The sequence below is a fragment of the Lynx canadensis genome, chromosome F2, assembly GCF_007474595.2.
Source record: "Lynx canadensis isolate LIC74 chromosome F2, mLynCan4.pri.v2, whole genome shotgun sequence".
Taxonomy (NCBI): Eukaryota; Metazoa; Chordata; class Mammalia; order Carnivora; family Felidae; genus Lynx; species Lynx canadensis.
The window spans coordinates 72,941,055-72,959,583 of NC_044320.2; the positions used below are offsets into that span (position 1 = coordinate 72,941,055).

The 18,529-nt window shown below is 41.6% G+C and overlaps 1 protein-coding gene across 1 annotated transcript in view; it reads left to right on the top strand.

Moving 5' to 3' along the window:
- Positions 1-18,529, top strand: part of TOX (thymocyte selection associated high mobility group box) — a 306,391-nt gene that overhangs the window by 256,958 nt on the left and 30,904 nt on the right. The window contains exon 5 of the mRNA XM_030303852.1: positions 14,003-14,233. Within this exon, the coding sequence (XP_030159712.1) occupies positions 14,003-14,233 (231 nt within the window). The remainder of the gene's footprint in view (positions 1-14,002; positions 14,234-18,529) is intronic.

An 18,529-nucleotide genomic window follows, 5' to 3' on the forward strand; every position in this document is an offset into this window, starting at 1 on the left:
GACCCTCCCCCGTTCATGCTCTGTCTCTCTCTGTCTGAAAAATAAATAAACGTTAAAAAAAAAGTTTAAAAAAATAAAAAGAACTCAACATCCAAAATGAAGCTTAATTCACCATTCAAAAGCATCTATTTTAATTTAACAATCTTATTTTAAAAAGGCAACATCTCAGGGATACAGTGATGGCTGTGTGTGCGTGTGTGTGTGTGTGTGCGCGCACATGTGCATGCGCACATGCATGATGGTTAGATCAAACCTTTGAGATTATTCGTTCCAACCATTTCATACTGAGAATGAGGAAGGTAAGGACCAGGGATATTCTATGACTCCCTTCCATTAGCGGAAGCCTGGGTGTTTCCTGGCTTACTTTCTGTTAACCCCATGCCAGTATGGTTGTCTGTCTCTCCCTCTGTGTCACATTAAGTTATCTGTACAGGAAGCTAAGCCTTAAGTGTCCTTAGATTGGAAAATTACCTGCAGAAGCTTTTAGATCTTTAAAATATCCCGGACAGCTTTTTTATTTTTTTTTTTTAATTTTTTTTTTTCAACGTTTGTTTATTTTGGGGACAGAGAGAGACAGAGCATGAACGGGGGAGGGGCAGAGAGAGAGGGAGACACAGAATCGGAAACAGGCTCCAGGCTCTGAGCCATCAGCCCAGAGCCCGACGCGGGGCTCGAACCCACGGACCGCGAGATCGTGACCTGGCTGAAGTCGGACGCTTAACCGACTGCGCCACCCAGGCGCCCCCCGGACAGCTTTTTTAAATGTCTGCACCAAACCCAAGTGCATTCTCACTCAAAAACACCAAAATAATCTTTTCATTACCTTGGTTATCAGTCAAGCATCTTCCAGATTTGTCCCATTTCTGGGAAGGACCCTTGTGCCCATTTACCATGCAAAATACTCACAGCTACAGGACTATTTCATATTCCTCCTTTTTCCTTTAATCTTACTAATGACTCGTCACTTGTGTCAGCCCTTTGTTTTCTTTTGACTTTTACAAGAGTTTTATTTTAGGGGAAATTAATCTGTCAGCATGCTACCAAAAACAACCTGGTGGGGATCTGACCTATATGGATAACTTTCCAATAGCTATACAATTTTTTTAAGTCGATTTAATTATTTTGAGAGAGACAGAGACAGTGCAAGTAGGAGAGGGGCAGAGAGAGAGAGAGAGAGAGAGAGAGAGAGAGAGAGGATCCCAAGCAGCCTCCACACTGCCAGTGCAGAGCCCGAGGTGGAGCTCAAATTCCCAAAACCATGAGAGCATGACCTGAGCCCAAACTGAGATGGGCACTTAAACGACTAAGCCACCCCGATGCCCCTGCTATATTAGTTTTTTAAAGATACAGATAAATAGTGACTTACGTTTCTTTAGCCTAATGACCAAGACAAGGCTGCTGCATCGACTATAATTTATTATTCTCAGTATTCTTTTTTCTATTAATTTTTTTAACATTTATTTATTTTTGAGAGACAGAGAGAGACAGAGCATGAATGGGGGAGGGGCAGAGAGAGAGGGAGACGCAGAATCCGAAGCAGGTTCCAGTCTCCGAGCTATCAGCACAGAGCCCGATGTGGGGCTCGAACTCGCAAACCACGAGATCGTGACCGGAGCCGAAGTCGGACGCCCCACCGACTGAGCCACCCGGGCACCCCTTATTCTCAGTATTCTTGATGCTCTGGCTTGTGGGCCTTGATCCTGGAAACACTACATCTCCTGGGGCTCGCTAATTCCAAGAAATAGGACATGACTCCCCTGTGAGCACACTTTTGATAAACAAACCAACCAATCCGAACACATACCCCTAGTCGTTCACTTTGTCAAACTCACGGCAAGTCGATATATCTCCACCGGACCAAGGATTAGACAGCTAGGAACCACCTCTGTAGCCCATAGCTCACTGATGTTGTTCAAACTGTCCAAGCCTTATTCAGCGTACCTACCCCGCCTCACCCATCCCTTCCCACAAAAACCCCAAGCAAGGCTCTGGGCCACGGTCTGCCCTCTCTCCGTGTCTGCCTCGTAAGCCCCCTTAACCGTGTGCTGTGCCTTCTGTTTCTAGGTATCTGTGGATACAGGCTTCTTCCTTCATGACAGTCCTTTCCAGGTCTGCTGTCTTACTACCCCTGATTAGAACAAATCCTGGGGACGCTTTAGGACAGCTGTGTAGCCAAACATCATTGCTCATGCTGGTCCTGTCCACCTGCACAGCTTATTCCTATTGTCCGTGAGCCCGTAAGGTACAAAGGCCGGAGATTAATTGATATGACATAAATAATTTATGGGGCTAGTGACAGCCCGCCCTTTAGCTGGTCCTTGAGAGGACAAAATAATATTCTTAAGAAAACCTGTGTTATTCTAGCAGTATCTAACAGTTGATAGGTACCTGGCCTAAAGGTGAGCACCAAGAATTTGTTTGTGGCCAGTGATTTTGATATTGGATGAAGCATGAATAATTCAAGTGAATTCCCTACACATAAATGCTATGTACTATATTACGAGGGGGAAAAAAAAATCAATGTTCTTCCTATAGTAAAGATCAATTTGTGCATCTAGATTATATCTTTATCAGTATCCATTGCTGACATTTCAGGAAATTAGTGCAAAATTAGCATCTTCTGACAGTAAGTGGTATGCAGGATTATTCTGACTTACCATATCGTTTTCCACACTCTTCAGCATATATGAGTAGAAGACTGAGTAGAAGCCAGAAATTCATAGAGTTAACATTCACGGATTCTGCCATTCCTATTGGCCCATAAGGTCTGTGTCTTGTAATGTTGCTGAGGCGTGAGTTTGTATGTTTCATACCCGGCTGGTGTGAAAATTTACCAGTGCACATCCTATCCTGTCATTCAACGTCCACATCTCAAAATAACTTACAGCTCATCATGAAGTATAAGTATTGCACAGTAGAATTGGTACTCGGTTAGTGGTATATTTTTGAATTGTCCATGGGTGAAAGCTTGGGGATGATTTCTTTTCTTAAGAAGCCATTTCTTAAAACGGCTCTCTGTCTATACACATATTGTCAAGTTCATATTTACTTTATTTTTTAAAGTGTATTTGTTTCTTTTGAGAAAGAAAGAACATGTGTACAAGGGGAGGATGGGCAGAGAGAGGGAGAGAGAGAACCCCAGGCAGTCTCCTCACTGTCAGCGCAGAGCCCGACGTGAGGCTCCAGCTCACGAACCGTGAGCTCACGACCTGAGCCGAAGTCGGACGCTTAACCAACTGAGCCACCCAGGCGCCCCAAGTTCATATTTGGTTTAAGTGTATTTTCCATCTTAAGAAAACCTACCTTCCAATTCCAGCTCCGCACACTGTTCTTCACCTTCTCTCCAGTTCAAAACCTTCCTCCCCATTCATTCAACTTATATTTATTAAATGCCTGAAACCCCTCTGATGAAAATGTGCAAGCACTCTTCATCAAAAGATTAAACTGGCATTTTTTTCCTTTATCCACGAGCAGGATTTATATGGAAGGTACTGCAACAGCTCCCGTTAAATGTGAAAGAGCATTAAGTCAAAAAGATCACTTAAATCATTTCTAACAAGAGAACTAAAAAAGAATACTTAGTCTCATGCCAGGAAAAAACAAAAAGCTTTTAAAGCTTCCCTCTTCACACTTTGAGCTCTCGTAAGCAATTAGGTATTAAATCCAGCTTATCTAATTGAACAATGAAATGAAATGAGTTTGTTGTGACAGAGAGAAATATTGCAAATACATCAGTAAAATAAATTATCACCTTATAAACACTATCCGTGGTCCCGACTGCTCTGGGGCTGTGTTGACAGCCTGAGGTCATAAACTACACGTACAGTAAAACATCAAAGAAACATAAACTTGGGGAGCTTGTGGTTCTAAGCCTGTAATCCAGCACTTGTAATACAACAGACACTGCGAGACACTTAAAGTATCTGCATTAGAAGTATATTTTTAGCACACTTTTCCCTTTCGGGAAATTACGGGCTAAGAGCCACAGTTTATCTTTCTCCATCCTTGTACTTTCGACTTTTCTACTTCAAGTATCGTCAAGTTTTACATGGGTCCCTTGTAAATGGCATATAGTTAGATATTCTTTACCTTTTTTAAGTTTATTTATTTTCAGAGAGAGAGCTCGAGCAGGGGACGGGCAGAGAGCGAGGGAGAGAGAGTCCCAGGGAGTCTCTGTACTGTCACTGCGGAGCCCAAGGCACCCGGGGCACGATCCTACAAACCGTGAGATCATGACCTGAGCTGAGATCAAAAGTCAGAGGCTCGACTGACCGAGCCACCCAGGTGCCCCTACTTTTAAATAAAACTGGCTTTATTTATATCGATATAAACTGATATAAACCCTAAAATATTTGGGTTTATTTCTCCATTTAAGTATGTTGCTTCCTATTTCTCCCACATATTCCATGTTCCTTTTTCTCTTTTTTACCTTCTTTAAGATTGTTCTTATTTCACTCATTCCATAATTTTACATTGTAATATGGGAAATTTTGTACTTTCTCTCCATTTAGTAGCTGCCTCTGACACACCAATGCATAAAATTCTAACATCGATTAATATATTTACTCTTATATTAACTCCAAACACCCCTCCTTCAGATTTATAGCAGAGCAGTTATTGCTGTTGTTTCAATCATAATTTAATTGAATTATGTCATTCAGTAAACTCCATGAAGCATTATTTTTAGCACTTTCACAGTCTTTTTTCCTTTAGCTATTTCTACATATTTAGTGTTTTCTTGCACCTGATACCGTTTTCCGTATGCCTTTAAAATTTGCTTTCTCGAGGGGCGCCTCGGTGGCTCAGTCAGTTAGGCACCCGACTTAGGCTCAGGTCATGATCTCACCGTTTGGGAGTTCGAGCTCCACGTCGGGCTCTGTGCTGACAACTCAGAGCCCGGAGCCTGCTTCGGATTCTGTGTCCCCCTCTCTCTCTGTCCCTCCCCTACTTGCTCACGTCCTCTCTCTCTCTCTCTCTCTCTCTCTCTCTCAAAAATAAACATTAAAAAAATTTTTTAATTTGCTTTCACGAGGAATATGGGAACCCTGATTGCCTTAAAAACTACTTTCCCTGTGTCTGGAATTTTAGGTTGCTAGTGACTCTCTTCAATCATATTGAAGATATTCTATTTCTCCATTGCGTCCTGAGTTTTATGATTGCTTTCGAGAATTCTACTGCTCCACTGTCTTTTCTTTGAAAGCAGTCTGCCTTGATTCTCTGACTGGTTTTAAGATCTTCTCTTGCCTTTGGCATCTGGCAGCTTCACTGTGATGTGTGTGGGTCTTTAAACTTACCGTGAATTTAATATTTCTGTTTAAACCAGTCCCGGGGAATTTTCAGCCATTATTGTTTTTCAGATATTTGCCTCTGTCCCATCTGGCTCCTTTCTCATTCTTGAATGCTAATACATTATGCGCTAGACTTTCTTTCATCTTTTCCACTTTCTTGCCCCTTTGTCTTATATTCTGACTAATTTATTCATGTCATTTTCCCACTTCATAATTCTCTTTTCAGCTAGATGTGATCTGAAATTAAAGACGACCTATTAAGGGTTTCATTTCAATTATTTTGTATTTCTGGTTTTATGTGGTTCTTTCTCAAATCTGGTTGGGCTGTTTTTTTAGCTGCTTGCTCTTTATCCATATATGTCACCCTTTTGTTCCTTTGACAGTTCGCTAATTCCAGCACCTTCGGTCTTTGGAGGTCAGTTTCTATCATCCATAGCTGCTGCTGGCTCTTGCTTTTGATGCCGTGTTTTGCTTTTGCTTTTTGGCTTCTAGAATAAAAGCTGATGTTCATTAGAACTTGATGAGGATTCCATCGGACCTTATGCACAGGAGGGTTCTTCTGGGAATGACTAGAACCACTCCTGGCTTGAAGTCTTTCCAGGTCACCCAAGTAGAACGCATTCAGGGTATCAGTCCTTAACAAATGCTGGTTTCTCTCCATGAATTATCACAAAAGATATTTTCCACTCTTCATTCAGTATCGTCCTTGCAGGTTCTGAGAGGGCGCTCGTAGGGGAAGTTGTTTTATCACACCCTGGCACTGAGAGTCTAGTTATTTTCTGTCCTGACTTTGATAGGAACCCTCTTGTTAAGCACCTCACTTTCAGTCAGCCATGGGCTTTGTCTGCTATCTGTTGAACCTTTGACTCAATTTTACCAGGCTCAGCAACGATCTTGAAGACAAAAGCTGGCTTCAGTACTCGGCTCACTCCTTTGGGTCCCTGCTTTCACTTACTTTTTGCTTTTTTAAGAGTTTCTTACTAATCTGCTAGTTCATCAGTGCGTGTGCTTTGCCATGCTGGGCAGAGAGAGGTTTTTTCCTCAGAGCAAATAGGCTAAGTCACTACAGCAACAATTAAATAAGCCTTTAGAAAAGTGCTTTTTATTTACCACTGTTCTGACGGCAAGAAGATTCCTGTACAAAGTAAAAATGATAAGCAGACAGGTTTCTATAAACACTGAGTGAAATCAAGCAATGTTAGAACCAAATGTCAAGTCACATTATCAAGCAATAGGACAGCAAATTGGGACTCCGAAGTCTCGTATTTTCCTCATTGAACTGTCTTTAGTATGCCGCTGTTCAACACTTCAGATGGTATAATATAATATGTATGATACTTTTAAAGAATTCCTTAGATCCCAGCCATTGAAAAAAATATTCACTCCTTATTTACCAAAAATAAAGTATCCCGTTGGTGAAGGCTGAGCCTAACAAAGTAGTTCTGGGGAAAAATAACAAAATCCAGTCAAATAGCCAGTTAGCACTCAATTCTAAATAGTTGTTCCTAAAATCCATTTGAGTAATTAAATCATACTAGGACGGAGTATTCTCAAGGTGTGTATGTTCCTAGACGATTCATGCCCTAGATCGTTGAGCACACTTTATTAATTCGTGGAGTAAAAATAAAGTGAGATTGAACACAGGCACCTTGCGCATTCTACACACAGCAGGAGAAACCCTCTTTCCAAAAGAATAAGAAGTGAAAAGTATTGCCCCAGAGAGGCACATTTGGAAAAGACCATGTGAATTCCACAGAATTGACAAACATAAATATAATAGGTATATATAATTGCAATCAACTCTCTTCCTCACTTTCACGTAGTTTTTCTGGACAGTGGCCCAAATTGCATATCCTTACATAAGGCCACTGAGTACCCTTGCTGAACTCATCATCCTCAAGCAATACTCAGCTATGTTTGGCAGGATCAGGGATCCTTAAAAATGAATTTGCTTTATAAACGATGATACACATTCACACTGGTGAATCATTTCAGGAGTATAGCATTTCACAAACCTTTTTTTTATAATTGATGTTTTGAGTCATTGAATGTACTGTTATTATTAATGATAATAATAAACCTGATTGCAAAATGAAAGAAGTATTATTGCAGCCTTGCTGATTTCAGAGTAACCAGATGACTTACTTTCCATGCTTATTTGAATTTATTCTCATAAGGGGATTTTGGACGGCGTAGTTTAGAGAGAAAAGAGAGAATGAATTTAAGTAGCAAAATTTTTCACTTACAGCAACAGCACCATCACAAAAAGTGCTGTGATATGTCCTGTTTCTATGGCGAAGATTTTATAATATTTACTTTATATGATAAGAGTTATAAGTAGAGTTCCATGTTGTTTGTTCAGCCTATTATGCAGATGGTGCTTGATTAAAATCTATTTTAAACTCCAGCGATTACTGCAAGATAGTGTGCATTAAACAGCTCTCCCAGCTCCATTAAAGGCTTTGGGACCGCGGCAGTTTATTTTAAATATGCTTATAGACGTTTCTAGCTTCTCCAGGGACATTTCAATATCAGTGATTCTCTTTCCTTGAGAGTCTTAACTCGTGTACTCTGTATTCTTAAGAAGTATTATCTAAGCAACACCGTTAACACACGCTTTTTTAAAGTGAGAAATTATTGTTTTCTTGTGATAAATAAGTTAAATACATCACTATAATTAAGCAATAAGACATGACAGGAGTGGGTTAGCAGGAGCCTAAGGACACCTCCAGGGATTGTAGAAATAAATCTATGTCTACGAGTAAGTTACAGGAAGCCCATGCGTCTGCGTGAAGCTTATGTGAGAGTAATATTTATTTATGCATTTGTGTATGTATTTATTTATTCATTAGTGCCTTAATCGGATGTGAAGTAAATCTGTCGGTGATCAGGATTACAGTTAGGGCCATTACAACCCAGCCGTGTTTTGGTTTTCATACAACTTTTACATTTGTTTCGAATGCCCTTTGTCTTGGAACTCTGAGCCTCCGCCCGGTGCTGTAAGATACAGCAGTGGACGTGTGTGGTGATCCACAGCATGTAGGACCCCATACCAAGGCTGGGAGAAATTAACAAGGCTGGGCACAGGAATGGCACCTGGTCCTTGCTTCGAATGTGCTTGTTGTCACCACGGGGAGTTTATACTTTTGCATTATACGGTTTCTTCTCTCTTCGAGAGCTTATGATGTTGGGATTAAATTTAACGCTCTCATTTTAGAGCCCTAGTAACTTTAGAAATGTTGCGCTCTAAAACAGTGCCCGGTACACAATGCTGTACTGTCCATTGCAGTCGCCACTAGTCATGCATGACAGCACCTTCAAATGTAACTAATTAAAATCAAATAAATAGAAAATACACTTCATCAGTTGTATGGCTCTAGAGCCATATGTGGCTAGCGGCCACCCTTTCCGACAGCCCAGAGAATATTTCCATCTTTCCAGAACATTCTATGAGACAGGGCTGCTCTCGACTTTAGAAGTCAGGGTCTCTTAGAAAATTAGGATGTAAAATTATAAGCTTTCATCCATCTAAGTAGGAATTCAGGATCTAGACAATACTCAAAATTAAGGTTCAGGGACCTATTACAGATCCATTTAGCTGATTTTTCCACCGTAATGATATTCATCATCGTGTTCATCCCAAGTAGTTGGTGGTCAAAAAAGCCAGGTGTCTTTCAAAATGCAATCTGTTACTGGCACGTAAGTGGACCCAAATTATAACAACGATTTTTTCCTCAAGGAGGCTTTGCATATGAGCAATGATCATGTGCTTTTCAAATACATGATGAAGCTACCTCCAGAAAGTAGGCCTTACAAATCCCCGGTTCCTTACACAGAATCTAAAACAATAGCTCATTTCTGTATCCTCAGGAACACAAGAAAAATGAAAAATAAATAATCAGGAGGTTCATGTGGCAGACACCCTTAAACTCACACAGCACTGCCCAAGTTGGATGCATTAGATATCAAACCACAATGAGGACTTTTCATTCCATTATGCTGCACCCTAAAAACAAAGATGTTGTGCTTACCCAATAAGTCTTTATACAAGGAACACTGATTCCCTTCAAAGCACATTTTATTTTTTAAAAATAGAGAGCTTTTGGGGAGCCTGGGTGGCTCAGTCCGTTAGGTGCTCGACTTCAGCTCAGGTCACAATCTCATGGTTCGTGAGTTCGAGCCCCGCATTGGGCTCTGTGCTCACAGCCCAGAGCCTGGAGCCTGCTTCAGATTCTGTGTCTCCCTCTCTCTCTGCCCCTCACCGTCTTGCACTCTGTTCCTCTCTCTCTCTCCCTCTCTCTCTCTCTCTCTCTCAAAAATAAGTATTTTAAAAAATTAAAAAAAAATAGAGACCTTTCATAAATAGTGTTTGTTTTTGCTTTGTCCTCTTCTATCAGCCTGCGATGGAAGTCAGGGCATAGCTGAAATCCCAGTTCAGTTCCATACGGGCGATTCTGTAAGTGGTCAGAATATTATGATCCAAGAATATAGTTTTAGTGATCTACTTTAATTACTGAGGGAAAGACAAGTGAATCCTGAGACGTAAATATTTTGTGTGTAGCCTTTAGCTTGGCCGTCTCGGGTGCCAGTTTTCCTTAATGGCAGAGGTGGCTGGCCTAGGTGGCTCAGTTGGTTAAGCAGCCAACGCTTAATTCTAGCTCAGGTCATGATCTCGCAGTTTGTGAGATCGAGCCCCGCGTCAGGCTCCATCCTGTCAGCACGGGATTCTCTCTCTCCCTCTCTCTTGGCCCCTTCCCCGCTATTCTCTGTGTCTCTCTCAAAATAAATAAATAAACTTAAATAAATATCAATCGGTAATCAGTCAATCAATCAGGCTTGCACCCGACTGTCCAAATAACAATTTAAAAAGGAAAGGTTGCATACAGTTCAGCGGTTCGAAGACAATTTTGGACAGTGGAGGAGGGAAATTATTTAAATAATTTGGGAAAATCTTTTAATAAGTATATTTACGTTGCGTCATAGGATATTGACTTCTGTGATTGACATTTGAGTATTTTCCAAAAAGATTGATAACCTCTGCAATCATAGAAATTTTAATACGTCACTAATTTTTTAACTGAAATTTCAAATGAGCCCAGGTAATATTCCATATAGGTAAGCATTTATTTTCCTTCACTTTGTTCCCTGTTTCTAAATATTTTCAATCCTTGAAGCAACATGACCTCCAATATCATGATCCCTCCATTTTTTTAATATTCTTCATTGTGGACTTTGGTTAACTCCTTTCTATTTTTCTTTTTAATAAATATTTTATAATTACAAATACAAGAATGGTCAGGTTTATAAAATATTATGAAAAATACAAAGAAGAAAATCATGAAGATTCAGTCTATAACCCAGAGGAATGACTATTAATGTATCAAATATTTTCTAAAAGTCTATTTGTTTTCTGTCTTACTACATATGTGCTTATTGTCCTAAAGCTCCCAAGTAAATTAGCATGGTTTAATTTCCTATAACAGAAACCACTTCTGCTTTGATTTATTCCTCCTCTAAGTTATGTTATTATTTTATGTTATAATTTTTATTACTATTCTAACAATGTTAAGCACTTACTATGTGTTAGGAACCATGATAAGTGCTAGTGAACAAAATCACATGTGGACCTGCCCTAATGGTGCTTACAGTCTGGGGCGGGAGAAGATCTAACATTTAAATTATTATATAATTTCGTATGATGTGTGTTCTCAAGGAAATGCACGGAACTATACAAGTGAATAACACGAACTTGACTGAGTTTGAGATACTTTAAGACTTGCACGTAGAGAAGCTCCTGGGTGGCTCAGTCAGTTGAGCGTTCGACTTCAGCTCAGGTCACGATCTCAAGGTTTGTGGGTTCAAGCCCCGCGTCGGACTCTGTGCTGACAGCTCGGAGCCCGGAGCCTGCTTCGGATTCTGTGTCTCCGTCTCTCTCTGCCCCTCTCCCATTCATGCTGTCTTTCTCCTCAAAAATAAATATAAACAGGGGCGCCTGGGTGGCGCAGTCGGTTAAGCGTCCGACTTCAGCCAGGTCACGATCTCGCGGTCCGTGAGTTCGAGCCCCGCGTCGGGCTCTGGGCTGATAGCTCAGAGCCTGGAGCCTGTTTCCGATTCTGTGTCTCCCTCTCTCTCTGCCCCTCCCCTGTTCATGCTCTGTCTCTCTCTGTCCCAAAAATAAATAAACGTTGAAAAAAAATTTTTTTTAAAAAATAAATAAATATAAACACTAAAATAACAAAAATAGAATTAAAAAATAAAAATATATAAAAAGTAAAAAAGGCTTGCAAATAGAAATGTCAACTAGCAGTCATGTCAGTGTGTTCAACATTCAGGGGAAACATGAGTTTGACAGTTGTCCACCAACAAAAGGTAATGGAAACTGTGTGCTTAGGAGATTACCTAAGTACAAACTCATGAGAGAAGACAGTTTACAGCAAAAGACATCAGGAAGGCATAGTGGCCCTCGGTGACCTGAACTGAGAGCAAAGTGATGGGGAAGGCACACTGAAATGAGTTGCAGAGGCTGTGTATACCCAGCCCGGACAACCACGTGGAGGAGTTTAGTTGTGAAGAGAGGAAAGAAAGATACTGCCATGTGTATCCCATAGGAGCAAAGAGAAAGGTGACTTTTTGTTGGCTTTGTCTCTCAAGCAATTAAATACCAGTGAGAACGCTACAGTTGAGGGTGTGTCTGAGGCCAGTGTCTCCGACTCATAAGCATTCTGCTTCATTAGTGTAGAGTAAAGCCTGGGCATCGAATATTATTTAGAAGTTTCTGGACAATTCTAATGGACAGCCGTATTGGAGAGCCACTGTTCTAGGTCATGTTTGCCCACCTTTTTAGTCTATAACTAACACCAGTTTGCCCAGGATCAACTCAGCCTTAACGTGCTAGACCTCTCGCAGATTTACGTGGGGACCAACAATTTCACACGATCACCTCTCAGATCCATCCTGGGGAAGATATCTTCTAGCGTTAATCTACCTTCGTTCGCCGGGTTCAAAGCATCCTGTCCCCGCAGGGGTGTTTGATCTCCTTCAGTAGGCAATTTCAAAATGACAAGCTTTTAGTTATCTTTCTCACTAACAACAAGGCAAAGAATTCATGTAGCTTTTTTTCCTGTCTCCCTCTAGTTCTCGGAGCAGATCTTTTAAACGATGACAGTGTGGCATCACAAATTTCTTTCCATTCATTCAGTGAATTTTTTTAAGTGCCTGCCATAATTAACATCTTAAAAGTTTTAAGCAAATATAAATATATACCATCTCAGTAACCACAAAATGGCACCGCAGCTGGTTTGCAGTAGAGAAAATGGAGGCCCAGAGAAATATATAATTTGCTCAAGATTACACAGGCAAAAATAGCAAAGGAGGGACTAAGTCTAGATCCTCTGGTGTCATATCCACTGGACGCCACGCTTGCTCTCCGCCGCTGGCAGTCATTTTACACGAACTCCCCTGCCTAGCGATTTGTCTGGATAAGATACGTATTGCTTGTACATATGTTTGCAGAACGGAAAGAAGCATCAACAGCAGAAGGGGAAGGTGCAGCGTACCTCATGTGATGATGGCAGCATTATCCGGAGACAGCGCGCATGTGCCTTTATGTTGGGGGGGGGGGGTGCCTGAGCAGAGGATCCCAACGGAGGCAGCACTATTTGATATTCGTGGAGATTCGTAGAATTTTAGGGCCAGAGAGAAATCCTAGCCACAATCTCCCATTCTATAGAGGTGAAGTCACACCACATATAATTAGCTAATGTCAAAGATAATATTCAAATGCAGGTGCCTTAAAACGATTCAGGATGTCTTTTCCCACCTGCATCAGAATAACAATTGAAATCACCCAGATATCCATACTGGAGGACAAGGAAGAAAATAGAACCAATTTTTAAACTGAGTGTAGAGCTGTTCTAGAAAGATCTGGAATCTAGAAGGTCTCCAGAGATGCACTGTCCAATATGATAGCCGCTGTCCACATGTAACTATTTAAGTTTCAAGCATTCAAAATGAAATGAAACTTTAAATTTTGCTCCTTATTTATTCCAGCCACATTTCAAGTGCTCATTAGTTACATATGGCAAGTGGCTACCCTTTCGAATAATGCAGACTATAGAACTTTATCCTTATTACAGAAAGTTCCACTGGACAGCACTGATCTGTCTAGATGATGCCAGTCTCTAAACCATGAGTATTGCTAGCCTTCTATAGACCTAAGTGCAACATCAAACGTCCTTCAACTTTATTATTGGACACGTCACCCACCATGGTTTTAAAATCATAATTAGGAAGAAAAGGCTAAACTGCCCCAAAGAACACAAGTTAGATGGATCATACAGTAGGGTCACTACAAGAGGAATCCACTGCCGTCACAGTTACAATGCTGCTTCTCATTCAGCTTCCTGAATGGGAAAAATGAGAAGTTGACGGGTAAGGGATGATATTTAATGGCATAACAATAGTAGAAAAAGAATCAATAATGCTATTCGAAAGGTATGTAAATTAGGTTGAAAGAAGGATAAATATGGCAACTGCAGGAAATATGAAGGTAGTTTTATCCAAAAAACAACAACAGCGACAAACCCAGGTGCCCCTGAGGAATGTCTGTGTTTGCGTGACGAGTATATCCGTGTAAGCCACCAAGGAGATCAATATGATATGTTGCCAAATTTTCTTAGTTCCTCTGTAATTCTGATTTGATTTTTTTATTTCAGATTAATGGTGGAGAGAAGCGACCTGCGTCTGACATGGGGAAAAAGCCAAAAACCCCAAAAAAGAAGAAGAAGAAGGACCCCAATGAGCCTCAGAAGCCTGTGTCTGCATATGCATTGTTCTTTCGTGATACTCAGGCTGCCATCAAGGGCCAAAATCCAAATGCTACCTTTGGTGAAGTCTCTAAAATTGTGGCTTCAATGTGGGATGGTTTAGGAGAAGAGCAAAAACAGGTAAGAAAGAATGCAAAGTGGGCTGGTGGGAATCAACGTGGTTTAAGAAAGAGTATGCACTCTAAAAAAAAAAAAAAAGAAAAAAAAAAAAAACAGCTTCGGAGGACTGTGGGTGAAGTTTTCCTATACCAGAATTAAGTCTGAGAATGCGCCCTGTCCGAACCGGACTTCAAGAGACTTTCACATAAGTTTATACTCCTTTACTACTCTTTCGTAAATAGCATGTTAGTTTCCTTTGTTTCGAAGTTTATATACTGTAGTTACTATTGGAAGGACTTTTACATGTCCCAGCCAGGATTACATCATTCCTTAACGTTGCCAATGTGATCATAAAGACTGAAAAAAAAAAAAAAAAACCACTGAAAGTATTTTGAAAACTGTATACACCTCTCTCGAGCACTTATTATGTACCCTTTGGTCATCAAAACCCTCTTTGCTCTTTGCCAAACGAACCTTAGCCATTCCCTAAAGACCACCAGAGCCTGTTATTCAATCTCACGTATACTTGTATTTTTAGGCTGTGTTAAATGGGACCAGATGCCTGGTTATATTCTTCTGGTGTGGATCGCCACGATGTGAGGACCATGCTTAGGGAGGGCCATGTGGAGCATCTCAGCCACAGCATAAGTAGCCCAGAAGGTCTTAAGGATGATGGGAATCACAGAGAGAGCTAAGAGCTCAGTACGCAGATGTAGCCCACCTCAACGAAGAAGCAATACTGATCCCATATTTCTAAACCATGGAGTAGATTGCCATGGTCACCATCTAGAATTTCATTGTCAAAAAGAAAAAAAAATAGGCAAGCATTATCATTAAATTACAGTCATTGAGGGGCGCCTGGGTGGCGCAGTCGGTTAAGCGTCCGACTTCAGCCAGGTCACGATCTCGCGGTCCGTGAGTTCGAGCCCCGCGTCAGGCTCTGGGCTGATGGCTCGGAGCCTGGAGCCTGTTTCCGATTCTGTGTCTCCCTCTCTCTCTGCCCCTCCCCCGTTCATGCTCTGTCTCTCTCTGTCCCAAAAATAAAATAAACGTTGAAAAATAAATAAATAAATAAATAAATTACAGTCATTGAAACAATTACATGGATGCACCTTCAGCTGTTGCAGAATACGGAAAGGTACTAATAATGGTGTATTAATCTCACATTTGACTCTTGGTAGAGACCTTCACCTTTCCTCATCAGGTCCAGGGAAGTGTGTAAGCAACAGAAAGTCTCAAAGCTATATACATCTAGAAGCACCTGTATCTTGCGAGTATGGATCAACATCTAAATGTATATAGTTTCTTACTCTTCTCAGAACACTTTCACATGATTTGTCTCATTGGTTCTGCTGAGTGCTCATAGACACTTTTATCTCAATTTTGTAGATCATGAAATAGAGCCAGATAGTTAAATTCATTCATGTATTCATTTAACAAGTGTTCGCTGAGCATTTACTATGTGCCCTGAGGCACTGTTCTGGACACCGGAGGTCTGGCAGAGAACAAAACAGAGTCCCTCGTTCCGCTGAATGGTTCATCTAAGATTACTTGGCTGGTGCATATAGTTACTGTGACTAGAACTTATCATTCTCTGCAGTCAGTTATGGTGGTGATGGTAGAACCAGTTGCTAAGGAACGTAGAAACTGCCCTTCCTCCCAGTTCTCCCGAAGCCTTCTTTTCTGTCAGTCAAAGCTACCTTTTATAGTCTGAAATATCCATATATTTTCTTATGTCCTTTCCAAGATTGCCAGCCCAGAGGTGACTTCACAGGAAGGCACAGGCTTACAGTGTGGGCCACCATCTTGCAAGACTCATCTTCCGGGACAGAAAACACCCCACTGAAACATTGTGCACTCATTTAAAACATCCATCTCACTATTAAGAGGGTGGTCGATGTATTCTGTGATTCTGCTGAACCCCTAATACAGTTGTTTGGGGGTTTTAGAGCTGATTTCTAGCCTATCACAGATAAATTCGCTCCCACCCTCCCAAAGCTGAGGTATGGTTCCCAGCTGATGTTGCACATTCACTGGTGGGATTCTGCAGTGACTTCATTCTTCCACTCAGTAGAGCGCTGCTGAACGAGGAACTAAGTGCACATGAGACCAGGAATCCCAACCCCATTCCTGCCTGGGTTTTGTAACCATAATGCCTCCCAGAGCCATCCCTGATGCCACACAACGGGATGTACCCCTGTCTCCACTCTGATCACCCCTGTGTGTATTCTTAGCTAGGTACCAGGCTCCAATACTATAAACTCCTTTGCTTGGTGAGATGAAATTTCCCAGAGGAGACATTCAGAAAGTGATTGCAGGAAGTCTCATTCATCAGAGGACACACGTGATTCCCTCCTGAAGACCCAGCCCTCCCTCTACCCAAGACTCAGCTGGTGGGGGGGCAGGGGGGGTGTTGTTCCAAGGAACGTATGTGCTTCTCTAGCTTCGGCTTTGCCGATGTTAGATGTTTCGTTACTCCACGAAACATCTGTGCATCACTCGTCTGACTCCTCTTATCTCTCTCCCTGACCCCAGATACCTTTTCCTAATTGTTTCCCACATTCACTAAAGGAACTCAAGAGCTCGTGTGATATGAAGACCAGTGGTTTCAAAGGGGGAAGTGTACAAAGACCCTCCCTAGCCCACGATTGGGCCTTCACATTATCACCGTGAAAAGTCAGTGCCTATACCCGTGTTTCCGGTGGAAAAGAATAATGCTCATATGATGAAAATCGGGTCGTTCCTCAAGGCAGCAAATATAATGCTGCAGGTTGTTCCCACTAATTCTATTATAATAAGGCCGTTTATTTTTATTATAGCAAGAGGGGAACATTAAGATAATATTCCACATTCTTTTTGTGTGACCATATAAAGCATTCACAGGCCCAAAGAATATGAGCTTCTCTATTCTCAACTGTCATGTTAAAAAGGAAAATTACTCCCATTCTCCCATACTGCCTTTCAAATCGGGGCTGAGCCTTTCTAATGTGGATAGACTCACAGCTATGATGTAACATTTGAGGATTTATAATTGTATACGTGTGATGACATGTATACTTTTTCCGCTTTCTCTTTTGCGTTTTCTTTGCCATGTAATAAGTGACTTGTAATGAGTCCACCTTTAGGTTCTCTCTTAGCAGAAATATTCGGGGTTTGGGGGAAGAATTTGTTTTACAAATAAAGGCTGGGGGCGCCTGGGTGGCTTGGTCGGTTAAGCCTCCGACTTCAGCCAGGTCACGATCTCGCGGTCCGTGAGTTCGAGCCCCGCGTCAGGCTCTGTGCTGACAGCTCAGAGCCTGGAGCCTGCTTCCGATTCTGTGTCTCCCTCTCTCTCTGCCCCTCCCCTGTTCATGCTCTGTCTCTCTCTGTCTCAAAACTAAGTAAACGTTAAAAAAAAATTTTTTTTAATAAATAAAAAATAAAGGCTGAAATTACATAGTAGTTGGCCTGTATAACTCATTGGATATTTGAAAGCAATTTCATAATCAGAATCCAGGTGTTAAAAAGCTATGCCAAGATTGTTTTGGAAAATACCTTGTTAAAAATACCCATCTCTTTATCTTATTAAAAAAAAAAGTTAAGGGGTGCCTGGGTGGCTCAGTCGGTAAAGCGTCCAACTTCAGCTCAGGTCATGATCTCGCGGTTCGTGGGTTCGAGCCCCACATCAGGCTCTGTGCTGACAGCTCGGAGCCTGGAGCCTGCTTTGGATTCTGTGTCTCCCTCTCTCTCTCCCCCTCCCCTGGTCTCTCTCTCTCTCTCTCTCTCTCTCTCTCCCTCACTCTCACTCTCTCTCTCTCTTGCTCTCAAAAATAAGCATTAAAAAAAATTTTAAGTTGATATTTAAGAAGTTGAGCACCATTACCAAATCAAGGTATTGGGAGCAGCGTGGGTCACTCACATGGCTTGTCCCCAGGCTCCGTGCTCCTTTGACTTAACAGGGGTTCAGCATAGCTTTTCCTCTCCTCGTAAAAGCTGATCTTGCTTACTCAAGATAGGGAGGCTGAAGAGTTTGCTACAAAGTATGGTTTGGTAAGGCCCAGTGGATGCAAGCCCATCCCAGGCACAAGCAGAGAGAGGGTCAAATGAATGAAATCAGACACTGTGCTTACAAAAGGGAGTGTATCGCAGCAGACGGGCCACTGCCCTGCTGCTATGTGGCAGCTTTTCTCCCCCACTTTGCAAGAGTTGCCAGCAAAGCGAACATGCCTGCCTCGAATGCACATTTGGGCATTGAGAGAATTTCAGCGGCATCTCCCAAAGTGTTATTATGTGTGTTACCACCTGTTCTTTCCCTTTATGTTGACTCACTGTGCCAAC